Source organism: Paramisgurnus dabryanus, chromosome 4 (genome assembly GCF_030506205.2).
Source record: "Paramisgurnus dabryanus chromosome 4, PD_genome_1.1, whole genome shotgun sequence".
Lineage (NCBI taxonomy): Eukaryota > Metazoa > Chordata > Actinopteri > Cypriniformes > Cobitidae > Paramisgurnus > Paramisgurnus dabryanus.
The window spans coordinates 21,850,985-21,864,829 of record NC_133340.1 but is presented as its reverse complement, the minus strand read 5'-3'; the positions used below and the strand labels follow the sequence as shown (position 1 = coordinate 21,864,829).

General features: G+C 37.6%; 2 protein-coding genes across 3 annotated transcripts; one reads left to right on the top strand and one right to left on the bottom strand.

Moving 5' to 3' along the window:
• Window positions 1-1,448: 1,448 nt before the first annotated feature.
• Window positions 1,449-6,472, bottom strand: rab1aa (RAB1A, member RAS oncogene family a). Its single transcript, XM_065295059.2, has 6 exons — window positions 6,259-6,472; window positions 5,377-5,449; window positions 4,715-4,810; window positions 4,383-4,478; window positions 3,791-3,922; window positions 1,449-2,801 (listed from the first exon to the last, which is right to left on the bottom strand). The coding sequence occupies exons 1-6, from the start codon at window positions 6,270-6,272 to the stop codon at window positions 2,604-2,606; spliced, it is 609 nt and encodes a 202-aa protein (XP_065151131.1). The 5' UTR covers window positions 6,273-6,472; the 3' UTR covers window positions 1,449-2,603.
• Window positions 6,473-8,014: 1,542 nt separating this feature from the next.
• On the top strand, window positions 8,015-9,709 carry mb (myoglobin). Of its 2 annotated transcripts, none has more exons than XM_065295060.2 (4): window positions 8,015-8,161; window positions 8,519-8,604; window positions 8,683-8,902; window positions 9,048-9,709. In XM_065295060.2, exons 2-4 carry the CDS (start codon window positions 8,522-8,524, stop codon window positions 9,186-9,188), a joined length of 444 nt encoding a protein of 147 aa, XP_065151132.1. In that variant the 5' UTR covers window positions 8,015-8,161; window positions 8,519-8,521; the 3' UTR covers window positions 9,189-9,709. The 2 variants fall into 2 exon arrangements, with proteins under 2 accessions (XP_065151132.1, XP_065151133.1); XM_065295061.2 differs by having other exon boundaries at window positions 8,150-8,174.
• The last annotated feature ends 4,136 nt before the right edge of the window (window positions 9,710-13,845 follow it).

Below are 13,845 nucleotides of genomic sequence, written 5' to 3'. Positions count from 1 at the left end.
TGACATATATCTGTAAAGGAATTGTTACAGAGGACGTCAATTCGCAAGGGATTAGAGATGTTTGTAAAAATCAGAGAGAGATGGGTGAGATGTCTTAGTTAAGACTAACCACAGATGGAGTTTATTAGGTTTACTATTCACATATGCCACTAACATTGGACAAGCGTGCAATACGTTTTCTTAATTTTAAGTCCTTTAAATAAAATTCACAAGCCTTTGAAAAGGTGTTTGTGATATTTTGTATTGGGTTCAAACCCATAACCTTTTGCACTGCTCTACCACTTAGCTAAACAGGAGCAAGTTTTTACATCTTCTTTAAAAAAAAAAGTTGTAGGCCAATGAGATATTCTGTCTGTCATCAACTTCATCTTTTGGCGCCACCTAGTAAAACAATTTGTCAAAAAGTCAAGCTGCTGTTTATGTAGTGTTTGCCTAAACGTATCAATATGAAACACATCAGAAGCTGCATTGCCATTAAAATTTGTGCAAAACTTTAGTGATATTTTTTAAATGTCAACAAATTCCAACATTAGAATTGCCTGAAAAACCACCTCAACCGAGCATAAAAACTTTTTGCGATATATTTTATATTTCCATTGTGCACATTTTCGATTCGCCATTTCAAAAGGTTTTATTTGTTTAAGTTGTTTAAATGTTATGATGCTGTGGTTTTGTCATGCGACAAAAATGGACTGACATGCGAATTACATTAAAATTACTGTGAAAGCGTGAAGGTATAATCGGGCATACACACCAAACGGGAGTTCAACGATTTGCGCGAGTAGATTACATACAAAGTCAATGCAAAGACGCTTCCTTGCGGGCCGATGCGAATGACGTGATATGGGCGGAGCGTTTGCCGCAAAAACACGTGCTATTCGCCTAAGTTGTAAATATTCAACTCGAGCGAAAATTTTTACACGACGTTAAATCGCGTGAGTAATCTAGAGCAAGTAACGTGATGCCCTGCATTTGGTGTGTACGTAGCATAAAACCAGTCGACTTTCAAATCGCTCCTGCGGTATTTTAACGTCATGCACTTGTCGGTTCTTGTCACAACACACCTCTTCGGTCTGGTCTTACAACCAAACATACCGTGCCATATTTAAAGAATGACCATGTGACTTGTAAATCTGCAAAAAACACTGCAGTTTTGCGATACATTCTTTTTCGAATTGCCTGAAAAACCACCTCAACCGAGCATATATATTTTATGCAAAATTGATGTTTCAATTGTGCACATTTTGGATTCGCCATTTCAAAAGGTTTTATTTAAGTTGTTTATATGTTATGATGCTGTGGTTTCTTTTTATTAACTATTTTAGAATTGTACATCACTTTGACGCAATGCTCTGTTGTTTTAATAGTGCTTTATATACTAAACTAATTTGCGCAATTTGGCGAGTAAGGGAAACACAGCTAGAGTCATCTTTAAATAATACAAAATGTTCCAGTTAAAACCATTTTTATTAAACATTTCCTTCATAGTTTAAACATTGTGTGACATAAAAGAAAACAAAAAATACAAGAGAAAAGCAATATTTTAGCTTTGAAAAGATTATTTTTTTTACATATTTAACTATTCTCCGTGACTTTTTGTTTTTCTGTCATTTGTCACTCAATGTAAATCAGCACGTGAGTGATTACATTTATATACCGTAGATACATTTATACATTAATCTGATATAGTGCCTGCATTGGTGTTACAGTGACGATCTTGTGCTGTTGGTAAACAAATGCTGACAGTTTTATTAAGTCCAATATACATCATATATATATTTATATTACATAGTTTCTGCAAAAGCAACTGCTAGATTTGACTTCTAAATAACTTTAAATGGGCAGCTGGTGTGTCAAGTTTTGATTCGTATATTTTTTTTAATTATTACACAAAATCCGCTGCGTTCAGAGGACCAATATCTTGAAATCCTAAAAAGCCCAACTAAAATATAATGCAAATGATAAACAACGATTGCCCAAATGGGCAAATGATCCACCAAACTGAAGGCAGAAGCTGAGGAAGCGGTCACCGTAGCAACCGCACTGGGATCCACAGTAAAGGAACCCACAATTCAGAGGTCAATCATGACCTCACAGTCCAATCCTCTGTTGATAGGTCAGATGAGGAAGTTCAAAGCCAAATCTAGCTGTGGTCCTTTAAAAATATTGATAACGGGACATCATCGTCCGAAGTGCTGGAATTTTGTCTAAATGGACCTAAAGAATTTAAGACGTTTAACCCCAACAATTGAGGTTCTGTGACAGATTTAAGTATGAAACAGTTGGGAAAGTGTTTGTTTGGTCATGCAGCTATTTGCATGCATGATACAATATCAGGCAATGTTTAATTTGATCCTCTCATTATCATTACTTTTCTTAGTCCTTAATTCTCTCTCACACACACACTCACATACACACAGTCTCACGCACACACGCACACACTCACATTCAAACAAGCACACACACACACACACACACACACAATCTCACATACACACATACTCTCTCCACCTGCTCAATCAGCTCTGGTATACGGTAGGTAATGTTACTGTTGTTTCGATGATGTTATTGGGACATCTGTTTGCTTGTAAAGCATCAGGGCCTCAGCAGCACCCTCCAGCGGACGATTTCACTGGCGTGCTCTGAAAGTTGACGTTGGATTTGTCCGCCCCTCCTGCTGTGGCCCCGGGTCCCATTCTCTTCTTGATCTCAGCCGCCATGGTCATGAAGGCCTGCTCTACATTAGTGGAGCTCTTTGCACTCGTCTCCAGGAACGGGATGCTCAGAGTGTCTGCAAACTCCTGAGAGAAAAATACAGCAACAAACTCATCTCAAAAAGCGACCACAACCTTATACATCACACTTATCAGTTATTCAATAGAAAATGTTTTGTCATTAAATTACTATGTGATAATAGCCATTTTAAGATAACCTAGTTAATTAACTACATAGTAAAGATAAAAATACATATCATTACAGTTACATCATCACAGTTGATTATTTTCACTTTCTATTTGAGACTTTATGGACACAAAGCAAACAACTACTCTTAATTTATTAATAAAATAAAAGTTTAGAGATGCATCGATATATCAGCCGATAATCGGTATAAAAATTTTCCCCACTATTGGACACCAGCAAATTGTTTAAAAACAAGTGATGATCGGGGCAAATTATGTCCTGGCAATCAAAAGGGGTGAAAAAACACATCTAATGTCATGCTGTTGGATTTTGAATTGGGCGACAATGACAACAAAATTGCTGTTTGTGTGCATGACATAATAATTTGATTTAATAAGAATCATAAAGCAAAACTATTTGTATCGGTAGATGTCATTGTAATGAGGCATACACACAAAATGCAAATTCAACAATTTGCGCAAGTAGATTACATACAAAGTCAATTCAAATACACAAACAGTATTAGTTAATAATACAAAAGCAAATGTAATACAATAACAAACAAGATTAATTTTTACCACTTTTTTTGTTCTAATACCTATATTTATTTACTTATCCTGCATACACACTCAACGCGAAGCATCGCGGGATTAAATGCAAAGACACGTTTTTTTTCCTTGGCAATCGCAGTTTTGAATTAGCGTCATTGCTTTTACCACAAAAAAAGTGGTAAAAAATAATCTTGTTTGTTATTGTATTACATTTGCTTTTGTATTATTAACTAAGACTCTGTATAAAGACTTATAAAAATGATGATATACACACGTGACCACACATCAGTAGAGAAATGTATTAAATGTTTTAGCTAAGTGTCGGACAGATTGCATACCTTCGCTGTTGTGTAGTCCACAACTTTCTTCGTGGTCAGATCACATTTGTTTCCCACCAAGAGTTTGTTGACATTTTCACTAGCATAGCGATCGATCTCCTGAAGCCACTGTTTGACGTTATTAAAAGACTCCTGAACCCAAAACACATTCAGATAAAAACATAAGCAACAAAGCACTAACAGTCCAGTTCCGCTTGTACATACCATGTACTACTTATTGTGTTACTCTGTAATTACTAGGTACCAACCCTGAACCTAACCCAATCCTAAAATGTCCAAGCTTTATAATCGCCATCACCTGCTTTCAGATGGAGCGGCATTAGCAGTATTTAAACGAGAAGTTAGGCAAAATCGCATACATTATCGGAGGCAATTTGTCCACGATTATGAACACGACTTTGCCTAGCTTTTCGGTGAAATACAGCTCTGTGTACTAAATGCCGCTCCATTTGAAGGCAGGTGATGGCGATTTACTACTTATCACAAAACCGGCTTTACTGATGAGATACGCATGAGAATCGCAGGCTAATTATTGCCCACCCCTAAAACCGATTAATCATATTGGTGTTGCTATGACAGAATATTTGGTCACCTGATCCGTCACATCGTAAACAACAATGATCCCATGGGCTCCCCTGTAGTAGCTGGACGTGATGGTACGAAATCGCTCCTGGCCTGCAGTGTCCCACTGGTGGTAAAACAAAAACATCAATATTTACACTAAAATATATTGCATACATAAATCGCATGCATTGCATCTGTGTCACATAAAACTCAAAATAGCAAGGAAAGAAAAACAAACAGCTCTGTTTGTGGACGTTTGCTTTACTTGAGTAGTGTCAAGAAACCATTTTTGCACGACATTGAGCTTGTAAACCAATTATGTTCACATAAAGAGTACGTTTTGGGACTCCAAGCACTTACGATCTGTAGTTTGATGGTCTTTCCATCCAGTTCTATCGTCCTGATTTTGAAGTCCACTCCGATTGTGCTGATATAGCTCTCTGTATATGTGTCGTCCTGAGAAAGGTTCAAAAGACTTTTTAAGATGTACAGTAAATCTTTGGTGAAGTTTAGCTCAAAATACTATTTGTATTTAATTTAATTATAGCATGTTAAAATTGCCACTTTGTAGATGTGAGCAAAAATGTGCCATTTTTGGGTGTGTCCTTTTACATGCAAACACTGATCAACATAATGGTGGTTTATTAAAATTCAAACTCAATTAAGCTGTCAATTATTTTTTTCTCTTTCTCTCTGCACTAAATGGCAGTGTCGTGATTGGATAGTGCAGATTAAGGGGCGGTATTATCCCCTTCTGACATCACAAGGGGAGACAAATTTCAATGACCTAATTTTTTACGTGCTTGCAGAGAATGGTTTACCAAAACTAAGTTACTGGGTTGTTCTTTATCACATGTTTTAGGTTAATAAAAGCACTGGGGACCCAATTATAGCACTTAAACATAAAAAAGTCAGATTTTCATGATATGTCCCATTTACATTGACCTTCTTGGCGGCTTGATCGCAGTACACTTGTGCAATAACAACCACTATCTGCCCTAACGTGTGTGCGAATAACTTACAGCAAAACGAAGCAGAAGGCAAGACTTCCCAACACCCGAGTCTCCAATCAGAAGAAGTTTAAACAGGTAGTCACTACGGGAAAACAGAGAAGAAGTTATCCCACCTATCAGTGCTTAATAACACATTAATAACATATATGTTAACTTATCACACATAGCCTGCGTTTATCACCACAGCAGTGACTGAACAGCCAAATGAAGGGTGTGATGGGATGTCACGTGACCCCATATGAGATTTCTGTCAGGTGAGAATCCCCTACAACATGCTTTTATAAAACCTTGCATTATCGTAGTATCTTTGCTAAGTAACCTGGAGTGACTCGTGCACGGTACATGAATCATTCATTACTATGGTGTTGATCAAAGGTGGCTTTAAATATCTCAACAGGTCCTCAAGAAAAACTCTGAGGCCTTCCTCACTTTTCATAACCATACAAGACGATCATCTATAAGATTTATCATTTCATTTCTTGATAAAGATGATTCTTTAGTATTTAAAGTTCATAAAACCATTACATCCGTTTAATCTTAACTCAATAACGACGTGGCACTTTTTCTGTGTGTCGGAAAAGAGAGTGAGCTCATGAAAAACAACGTGACATTAAATATATATGATTATTATTACTAATAACTACACATAGCTTACATAAAACTAATACATAAAGACCTAAAAATATATCATTTGATATGTAACGTTACCGCGTCGCCGGCTGATCAGGACCAACAACAACTTGTTTTTCTAATAACAAAACATTCATAAACATGGCTATCAAATAAATATTCCCGTTAATGTAAGTTGATTATTGTTAATAATAAAAATATAACACGACAGCACGTGATATGTTTGATGTGTCATCAGCGATTTTCTTCACACAAACTTACTATTCAGGATTCATGACGGACAGCTTACAAAAACTCCTTGTTTATAAGTGTTATATGTCTTTTTCTTCTCTACAACAACGACGATTACGTTTCGAGACGTATCTTCTGTGGTTATCCGTTGTTTTTTTGGGAATAAAACCTGTTTGTCAGAGCGAAACGAACGGAACCGGGGTCCAAATACAAATCAAAAATGGCCGACCGACAGGGAAACGTGAATAATAAGAGACGATAATGAGTCGCGTTCTTCACGCAACCCGTCACAATAAAAGTCCTGACAGCCAAGCGAATGGACTCTGATTTATTATCATTTTTTGAATATATTACACAATTATTTAATTTTAAATATTGCACGTTGGTGGACAATTTTCAGGAATTATATATTTTTATTATATTTAGTAAATTATAGATGAGTTTATTCAGATTGACATTTTTACTGCGTTTCCCGACATACGAAGACTTTTTTTCTGACTGAAAGTGAAAAGGTTTGTAAACGTTTCTGTTTTGCTTTCGCATCGCATTATATACCTGTCAAATGATAATGTTCTTTCCAACTCATAATTTTTTTGTGTGTATTAAATCCAATAAAATATATCACCGAAACAACGCAATGTCTGTTAGTTGTACTTAAACGTACGAACTGAAGTTCCGCCGGACATCCTGTAGCACCTTCACAGTTTAATCACCAGATGGCGCTCTAATACAAAACACATCAATACAAGTCCATAAATACATGCCATCTCTTGCCAGACCACTCGTGGCTCACATCAGATACCAAAAATTGCATTTGGTGACAACTAGTCAGCCACAGTGTACTCTTATTTCACAGTCCTTTCTGTCTCTCATTCACCCATCTCTCTTTTTCTCAGTGATAATTGTCCTGCAAAAGCATTTCTTTGTATTCTTCTTCGATACATAGTCTCTTTTTTATGTAGTTATTCACATGTTTTCATCCAAACCAGTTTGAGATTGCATACAAATAATCTGCATCTTAAGAAAGTTCTCTTAAGCTAAAACATAGGGGCATAGATAACAATCTTAATTTTTTTTGTTATCTCTAATGTTTCTGATAAGGGTTTGGCGCGTTTAGCAGGGTTCCATCTGATCTTGAACTGTCTTTGAACCAGTGGGCTCTTCCCTTATCCAAACACACACAGAGACACACACGTACGTTTTCAGAAGCAGGACTACGCATGCTATTAATACACCTGTCTGGTGACTGACGAAGGAAAAAGGGGGTCATAGGATAGTCGTGTCAAAGGACAATAGACCAATGGATCTGGATTGCTTTTATTTTATTTCAGGATGTTAGTTTTTGTTATCCTGCGTTTGTTTCACACACGTGTCGGTCATTGTTTTCCCATTACTTTCTTGTATGTCAGCCAAAAATGCATAGGCTGTATCCATTCACACTCACATCAGACTGATGTCCAGTTTGCAAACTGTTGGCAGTTTTGACACCAATTGTGACGGTGCAAACATACTGATGAAAATCAAAACAAAGAAAATCAAAACATACAAATGAAAATCAAAACAGAACTGACTTTAATAAAATAATTAAAGTTTGACTTGATTTCAAATCACACGTATACATTGTACGACATGCTTTGTACAAAGTTCTCTGCATGCTGGAGCTTGTGGAATAATAAAACGATGAAATCTGAACATCCCAGAGTGCTCCACTTTCACTGGCTATGTGTGTGCGCTTACTGTTGGGGAGACTGAGGGGCGGAGTTAACATTTCATGACTGGGGAGGAATGATGTGATTGACAGGTTAGAGGTGGGGATCTCAGATAGAGGGTGTATAAAAGGACCATGTGGGGAATCAGAGATGTTATGAGGCTTTTTGGAGACTTTTCCAAACCCACGAACACTTAAGACTCTTCAGAGCACTCGCTGATAACGGTACGTAGCTTGGGTGAGCTTTTATATTTGTTTGTGTCGTTTTCTGAAAAGATAGGCATTAATTTCATTATTTTAATATTTAATGCTGTAAATATTGTCAAATCAAAACATTTTTATGGTAGAATTGATTAGGGAAAAAAATGTAAACTTTCTTTTTTTTTAAGTCACAGCTCAGTTTTTCAAATTGTAGGGTCAATTGTCTGATTTATTGCTGTATAATTATATTAATGAGATTTATGAGCGTGGAAATCTTCAAGGTCATTTAGTAGCTCCAGACCACTGGAGCCTGAAACTAGGAAAACAATTCAGTAGCAGAATATTGACACATGTTTAAAGGTCATCTCTGCTTATGTTTAGACAATGTCTGACTTTGACCTGGTTCTGAAATGCTGGGGCCCAGTAGAGGCCGACTACACGGGCACTGGAGGAGAAGTTCTGACCCGGTCAGTATCGAATCAAACATCTGATGAATTTTTAAAGTTCTGGCTCGACTGATGTTCTCGCTCTTTCTCCATATCCAGGTTGTTCAAAGAGCACCCTGAGACTCAGAAGCTATTCCCAAAGTTTGTTGGGATCAGTCAGGGGGATTTGGCAGGAAACGCGGCCGTTGCAGCCCACGGCGCCACCGTGCTGAAGAAGCTTGCCGAACTTCTGAGAGCCAAGGGGGATCATGCTGCGGTCCTCAAACCTCTGGCCACCACCCACGCCAACACGCATAAGATCCCCCTCGTCAACTTCAAGGTAACGACACACAATGGCTTTCATTGATGTTGTGTTCTCAGGCTATGTTTCAAATTCAAAAAGGGAGGCAGCATCCAGTAACCTTATATCGGTTTTGAAAAAATGTGCAAAACAAAACATTATTTTCCTTTCTTTTTCTTGACAGCTCATCACCGAAGTCCTGGTTAAGGTGATGGCCGAGAGGGCCGGACTTGATGGCGCTGGCCAGGCCGCTCTGAAAAGAGTGATGGAAGTTGTCATTGGTGACATCGACAAATACTACAAAGAAATCGGATATGCTGGTTAAATGAGACCAAACCTCAGCAGGGTTTAGTACGCAGGAAAATGGGAGCATATTAGCGCTTGACATGTTATTTGCAAATAGAACGAAGCAAGCCAATAACATTAAATTGCCTTAAATTTGTCTACAAAAGAACAAGAAATCACTTATATAGCTATTCCTGTTTATGTTTTTGGTTCTGAATGAGATCAAGTTTGAATGTCACATGATCTTAATGATGATGTCATTACGGCGACTGTGGCTTTAAGGTGCGTTAGGGTCTCAGGAGGATACGCCTAAACGTCTGTGAAAATGACAAGCGTGCATGTTAATTTGTTTCGGATTAACCGTGTATAATGAAATACCACAGTGATTGCAATGATGACTACATTAAAAAAGAAAGTGTACAAATCAAAGCTTGTTTCTCTTTTTTGAAGGACCATTGCTTCTCTGCACGCAGATTGCTTTATTCTTTTTCACGATTATCAGCAACCTTTTGTAAATCAAAACGTATCAATAAACTTTGCAGTTACCTGCTGAAAAAAAAACTTGCAGTTGTCTTTGATTGTCATGCATGTTAAAAACCTCAAGGACATTTTCACTTTGTCATTCATTAAACCACAAAACCTGTCACATGAGAAGAGAGCCTATGTTTCCTCGAAACACCAGCACTAAACAGCTGTCATTTAAATAAAATACCACATAATATTTGCATTAATAACGTTCACAGCCAATTATGTGTGTGTGTGTGTGGGTGTTAGTTTGATTTATAGTAATCTGGTGGTTAATCATGCGCGCAAGTTTCATGGCCTGATGCACACAAGTTCTGTCTTGAACGAGATTTACTTACGACTATGCCCTTCGGCGACCCTTAAACTTTATTGTGGAAGTTTGCAAAACCAGATCTCCCATTATTTTTCTTTTTCCCTTTCTAAGGAGTTTTTATCCCGGGGAACTGAACTATAAGGTCATTAGTGAAGTTAATCTGCAGACACTAGCTGAGCTTTTTCAGTCGTCCCTACCCACCAAACTTCATTCCAGCAGTCTTATCAGAGGTCTGCGGACGTGACTAACGCCACAGAGGTGGTGAATTGAACCAACGCTTATATGCTGAAATCTGTTTACCCACTAGAGATTAAGGTTTGCTTTGATCACATGACCGGCCTATGGATGATGTGCACTAAGCATGAGGGCTTTATTCACAAGTGGGTTTGTAAAATCAGACGTGCCAACAGTCATCCAGCGCCCTCTTTACCGTTGTGCTCTCTCTCTTTTCATTTTCCCACTCTGACTCTGTCTCACTCGACCTTCCGTTAACTGCTTTCTCTCCAGCACGTAGCCGGGGTCAAAGCGTACAGGGATCTGACCTTGCATCGCACTCTTTTAGCTGTTTTTAGATTTTATACACGCACATGTGTCAAAGCTGGCCGACGTGCACGGTGCAGCTGTCTGCATACTCTAACGTACGCAAGTATTTGATCACATATGCTTTTTGATGTGTCACAGGGTGAGCACATAACAAATGACTCCATTAAGCTTCCTAAGCTGCGAATAAGGCCCGTCTGAGAAGGTTGCTACAAACTGCATCTCTCGCTTACAATAAGACCTTTGTTTTCCAGGTCTGTCGAAGGGGGAGCATTTGGTTTCTGAGGACTTTTAACCATTCCCCGAGTAAATGTGTGTGTGAGTGCATGTCTCCATTGTGTATTTGTGTGTTTGATTTTCAGGGAAGCTCAGTGTCTTCCTGCATTATCTACAGTGAAAGGAAAAGGCAGGGCAGGAAACTGAGATATCTTGGGCTCCCTGGAGGGTGCCTGTTCACACACGAACCAAAACACGCAATGTAGCTTGTTCATGCATATACTGTACTTTACAATTTACATTACATTACAGCGGCTTGACGTCACGTTTTGCGCAAACACAAACACTTCCTGCCCCCCTCAAAAAAAAAAAAAATTGCATCGAAAAACCAGATGATGTTTACTTATAAAATAACTGTATCACTTTAAAAAGTAATAACTCTCCTTAACACACTGCATCATGCAAAGCATCACTCGATGCATACGTCTCGTGCCAGGTTTCATGTTGATTTGTAAAATGCAATAAAGTTATTCTCATGTAGTAACATGAGCTATAGTATGATTGATGTATGACTTCCACTAATAATTACCCCAAAGTCATTTTCACACCTTCAGCACCCGTTTCTAAATAAAGTAGTACAGTAAGGGGAAAAGTGGTACGTGCGGTAAAGAACGCATCACCCTGTTGACATGTTCCGACAGTCTCTCAGCATGCACACACACACCGTCTGCATTATTCAGTAAATGAATGTGGAGTGTGAGCGATGCAGAACAAAGGCAGGTCTCTTGGGATATGGCCACATTGGAGATGTGTTTGTAAAGGACTTCAATGAATGCCGGGCAGTTCAAGGAACACAACCCAACAACCGTGAATGAACAAAAACAGCTGTTCTGTCCATATTTTTTTATAACTATAAAAAGATCAGATTGAAGAAAGTAACGAAAATAGAAGTTTTACTAAAGCAAACCGTCTAGGCTAAAAAACACAAATGCATGTTTACATCCTAGACAGCGCGAATCGTGAAATATTGCAATTGCATCCTTAATGGGATAGTTCACACAAAAAAAAGATATGGGGCACCATTCACTTACATAGTAATATTTTTTCCGACTTTGTAAGTCAATGGTGCCCCAGGTCTTTTTGCTTACAAACATTCTTTAAAATATCTTCGATTGTAATCAGCAGAACGAAGAAATGTATACAGTTTAGGATTTTAAACTATCCCTTTTAAGTGTCTCTTAAAATTTAATTAAAATGTCACTTGAGTGTGGTTACACTTTAGGGCATCACTGTTACAGTGTAATAATACATAAGTACTAAGTACTTATAATTAACAACACTTATTATTGTATTGGTGTTGTTTTTGGAAAGGTACTGCCCCAGTGACGTCATCATCTTGTACCTTTTTATGAGTGCGGTAGTGATCGACTGATATGGGTTTCGATGCCGATATTGAGAACGATTTTTTTAAAGATTTTGCAGCATGCCTGTGTGTTGATCTGTGTAACACAACATAATGTCATGCTAAAACATGAATAACGATTTGCATTTTACTGTCGGTCCGACTTGACTTTACATCTGAACGTCTTTGTATTAGAAATGATAGATTTAACCCTGGAGAACCCACGGGGTCAAATTTGTTCAATAGAATTAATAGGTTTTTTGGATTTTCCTGGGTTCTCCAGGGTTAAAGAACAGAAATGTTTTTTGGCCGATTGAAAAGATTTATTGGCACTGGTGTCAACAATTTTCACATTCATTACTCGGGTCTAAGTATAGATACTAGGGTTCAAAAAGACTTCTGTAGAAGTTAAAGTATCAAGCTTTTTACTCAAGTAAAAGTACTGGTTTCAAAACTACTTAAAGTATAAGAGTAAAAGTAATATAATGAAAAAAAAGCCATTACTGACAAAAGCACATGTGCCTATTGTGCACTACCACACCTAAAAAAAAAATATGTTTCTAAAGGCCATAATGACTTTAATGATATATTAAAATGTTGCACTAGGCTACCTGTTTCAGATGCATATATGCTCATTAAAAATGAACACATTTTAGTACAATGCAAATATATTTAGAATATAAAAACATATATGTGTATACTGAGCATTAACACGCGTTTCGTGGAGCAAAATATATGACGACTAGTTGCCTACAAGCATTATAATGGTGCAAAAAAGTCAAACTTCGAATGCATGTCATCAGTAATCTCTATTGGAACTTTGCATATTGTAATAAAATAAGCCCGGATAACATTTGGTTAAAGTCTAATTTCAAATCTCACGCAAAGCCCACCAAACGAGTTTGCAACATTGAATCATAGCCTTGTGCTAGCAAGCAAACCATAGCAGGTCTTGGCATGTACCTAGTTATAGCAAACACAGCATTTACCATTATTAGTACGTTACCAGGTTACTACAATATTGCCAATAATTGACTGAAATTAGGGGCCTGGTTGGGACATTTCCCTCGAGTTCTCATAGGGACACACTACTTTTTTGAAAATAGGCTCATTTTCCAGCTCCCCTAGAGTTAAACATTTGATTTTTACCATTTTGAAATTTATTCAGCTGATCTCCGGGTCTGGCGGTAACACTTTTAGCATAGCTTAGCATAATCCATTGAATCTGATTAGACCATTAGCATCGTGCTAAAAAATGACCAAAGAGTTTCGATATTTTTCCTATTTAAAACTTGACTCTTCTGTATTTACATCGTGTACTAAGACCGACATAAAATTAAAAGTTGCGATTTTCGGGGCCGATATGACCAGGAACTATACTCTCAAACTGGCGTAATAACCGAGGACTTTGCTGCCGTAACATGGCTGCAGCAGGTGCAATGATATTACACAGCGCCTGAAAATAAGTAAATAACGTTATGAAATATTTCTACTTGGTTACTTGGCACCTCTGTTTATTGGCCGTTGCCGATAATAAAAGGTCAAATATTGACCGATATACGCACCACTGCAATAAATCGGTCTCTTACTATGTAAATTACGACTTGTGAACTACACTAGTAAATATTAAACCCTTCATAATTTCATGCAATTTTCAGTGATTAAAAATAAAGATTTCAGTCAAGATTCGAAACTATAGGG

What these genes read in the sequence shown, in the direction of transcription:
- mb (XM_065295060.2), top strand. Translation starts at nt 8,522, where the DNA reads ATGTCTGACTTTGACCTGGTTCTGAAATGCTGGGGCCCAGTAGAGGCC. An exon ending in GGAGGAGAAGTTCTGACCCG is followed by an intron (nt 8,605 to 8,682) that starts GTCAGTATCGAA and finishes CTCCATATCCAG; the next exon opens with GTTGTTCAAAGAGCACCCTG. An exon ending in TCCCCCTCGTCAACTTCAAG is followed by an intron (nt 8,903 to 9,047) that starts GTAACGACACAC and finishes TTTTCTTGACAG; the next exon opens with CTCATCACCGAAGTCCTGGT.
- rab1aa (XM_065295059.2), bottom strand. An exon ending in GCCTTCTGCTTCGTTTTGCT is followed by an intron (nt 4,811 to 5,376) that starts GTAAGTTATTCG and finishes AACCTTTCTCAG; the next exon opens with GACGACACATATACAGAGAG. An exon ending in AGACCATCAAACTACAGATC is followed by an intron (nt 4,479 to 4,714) that starts GTAAGTGCTTGG and finishes TTTTACCACCAG; the next exon opens with TGGGACACTGCAGGCCAGGA.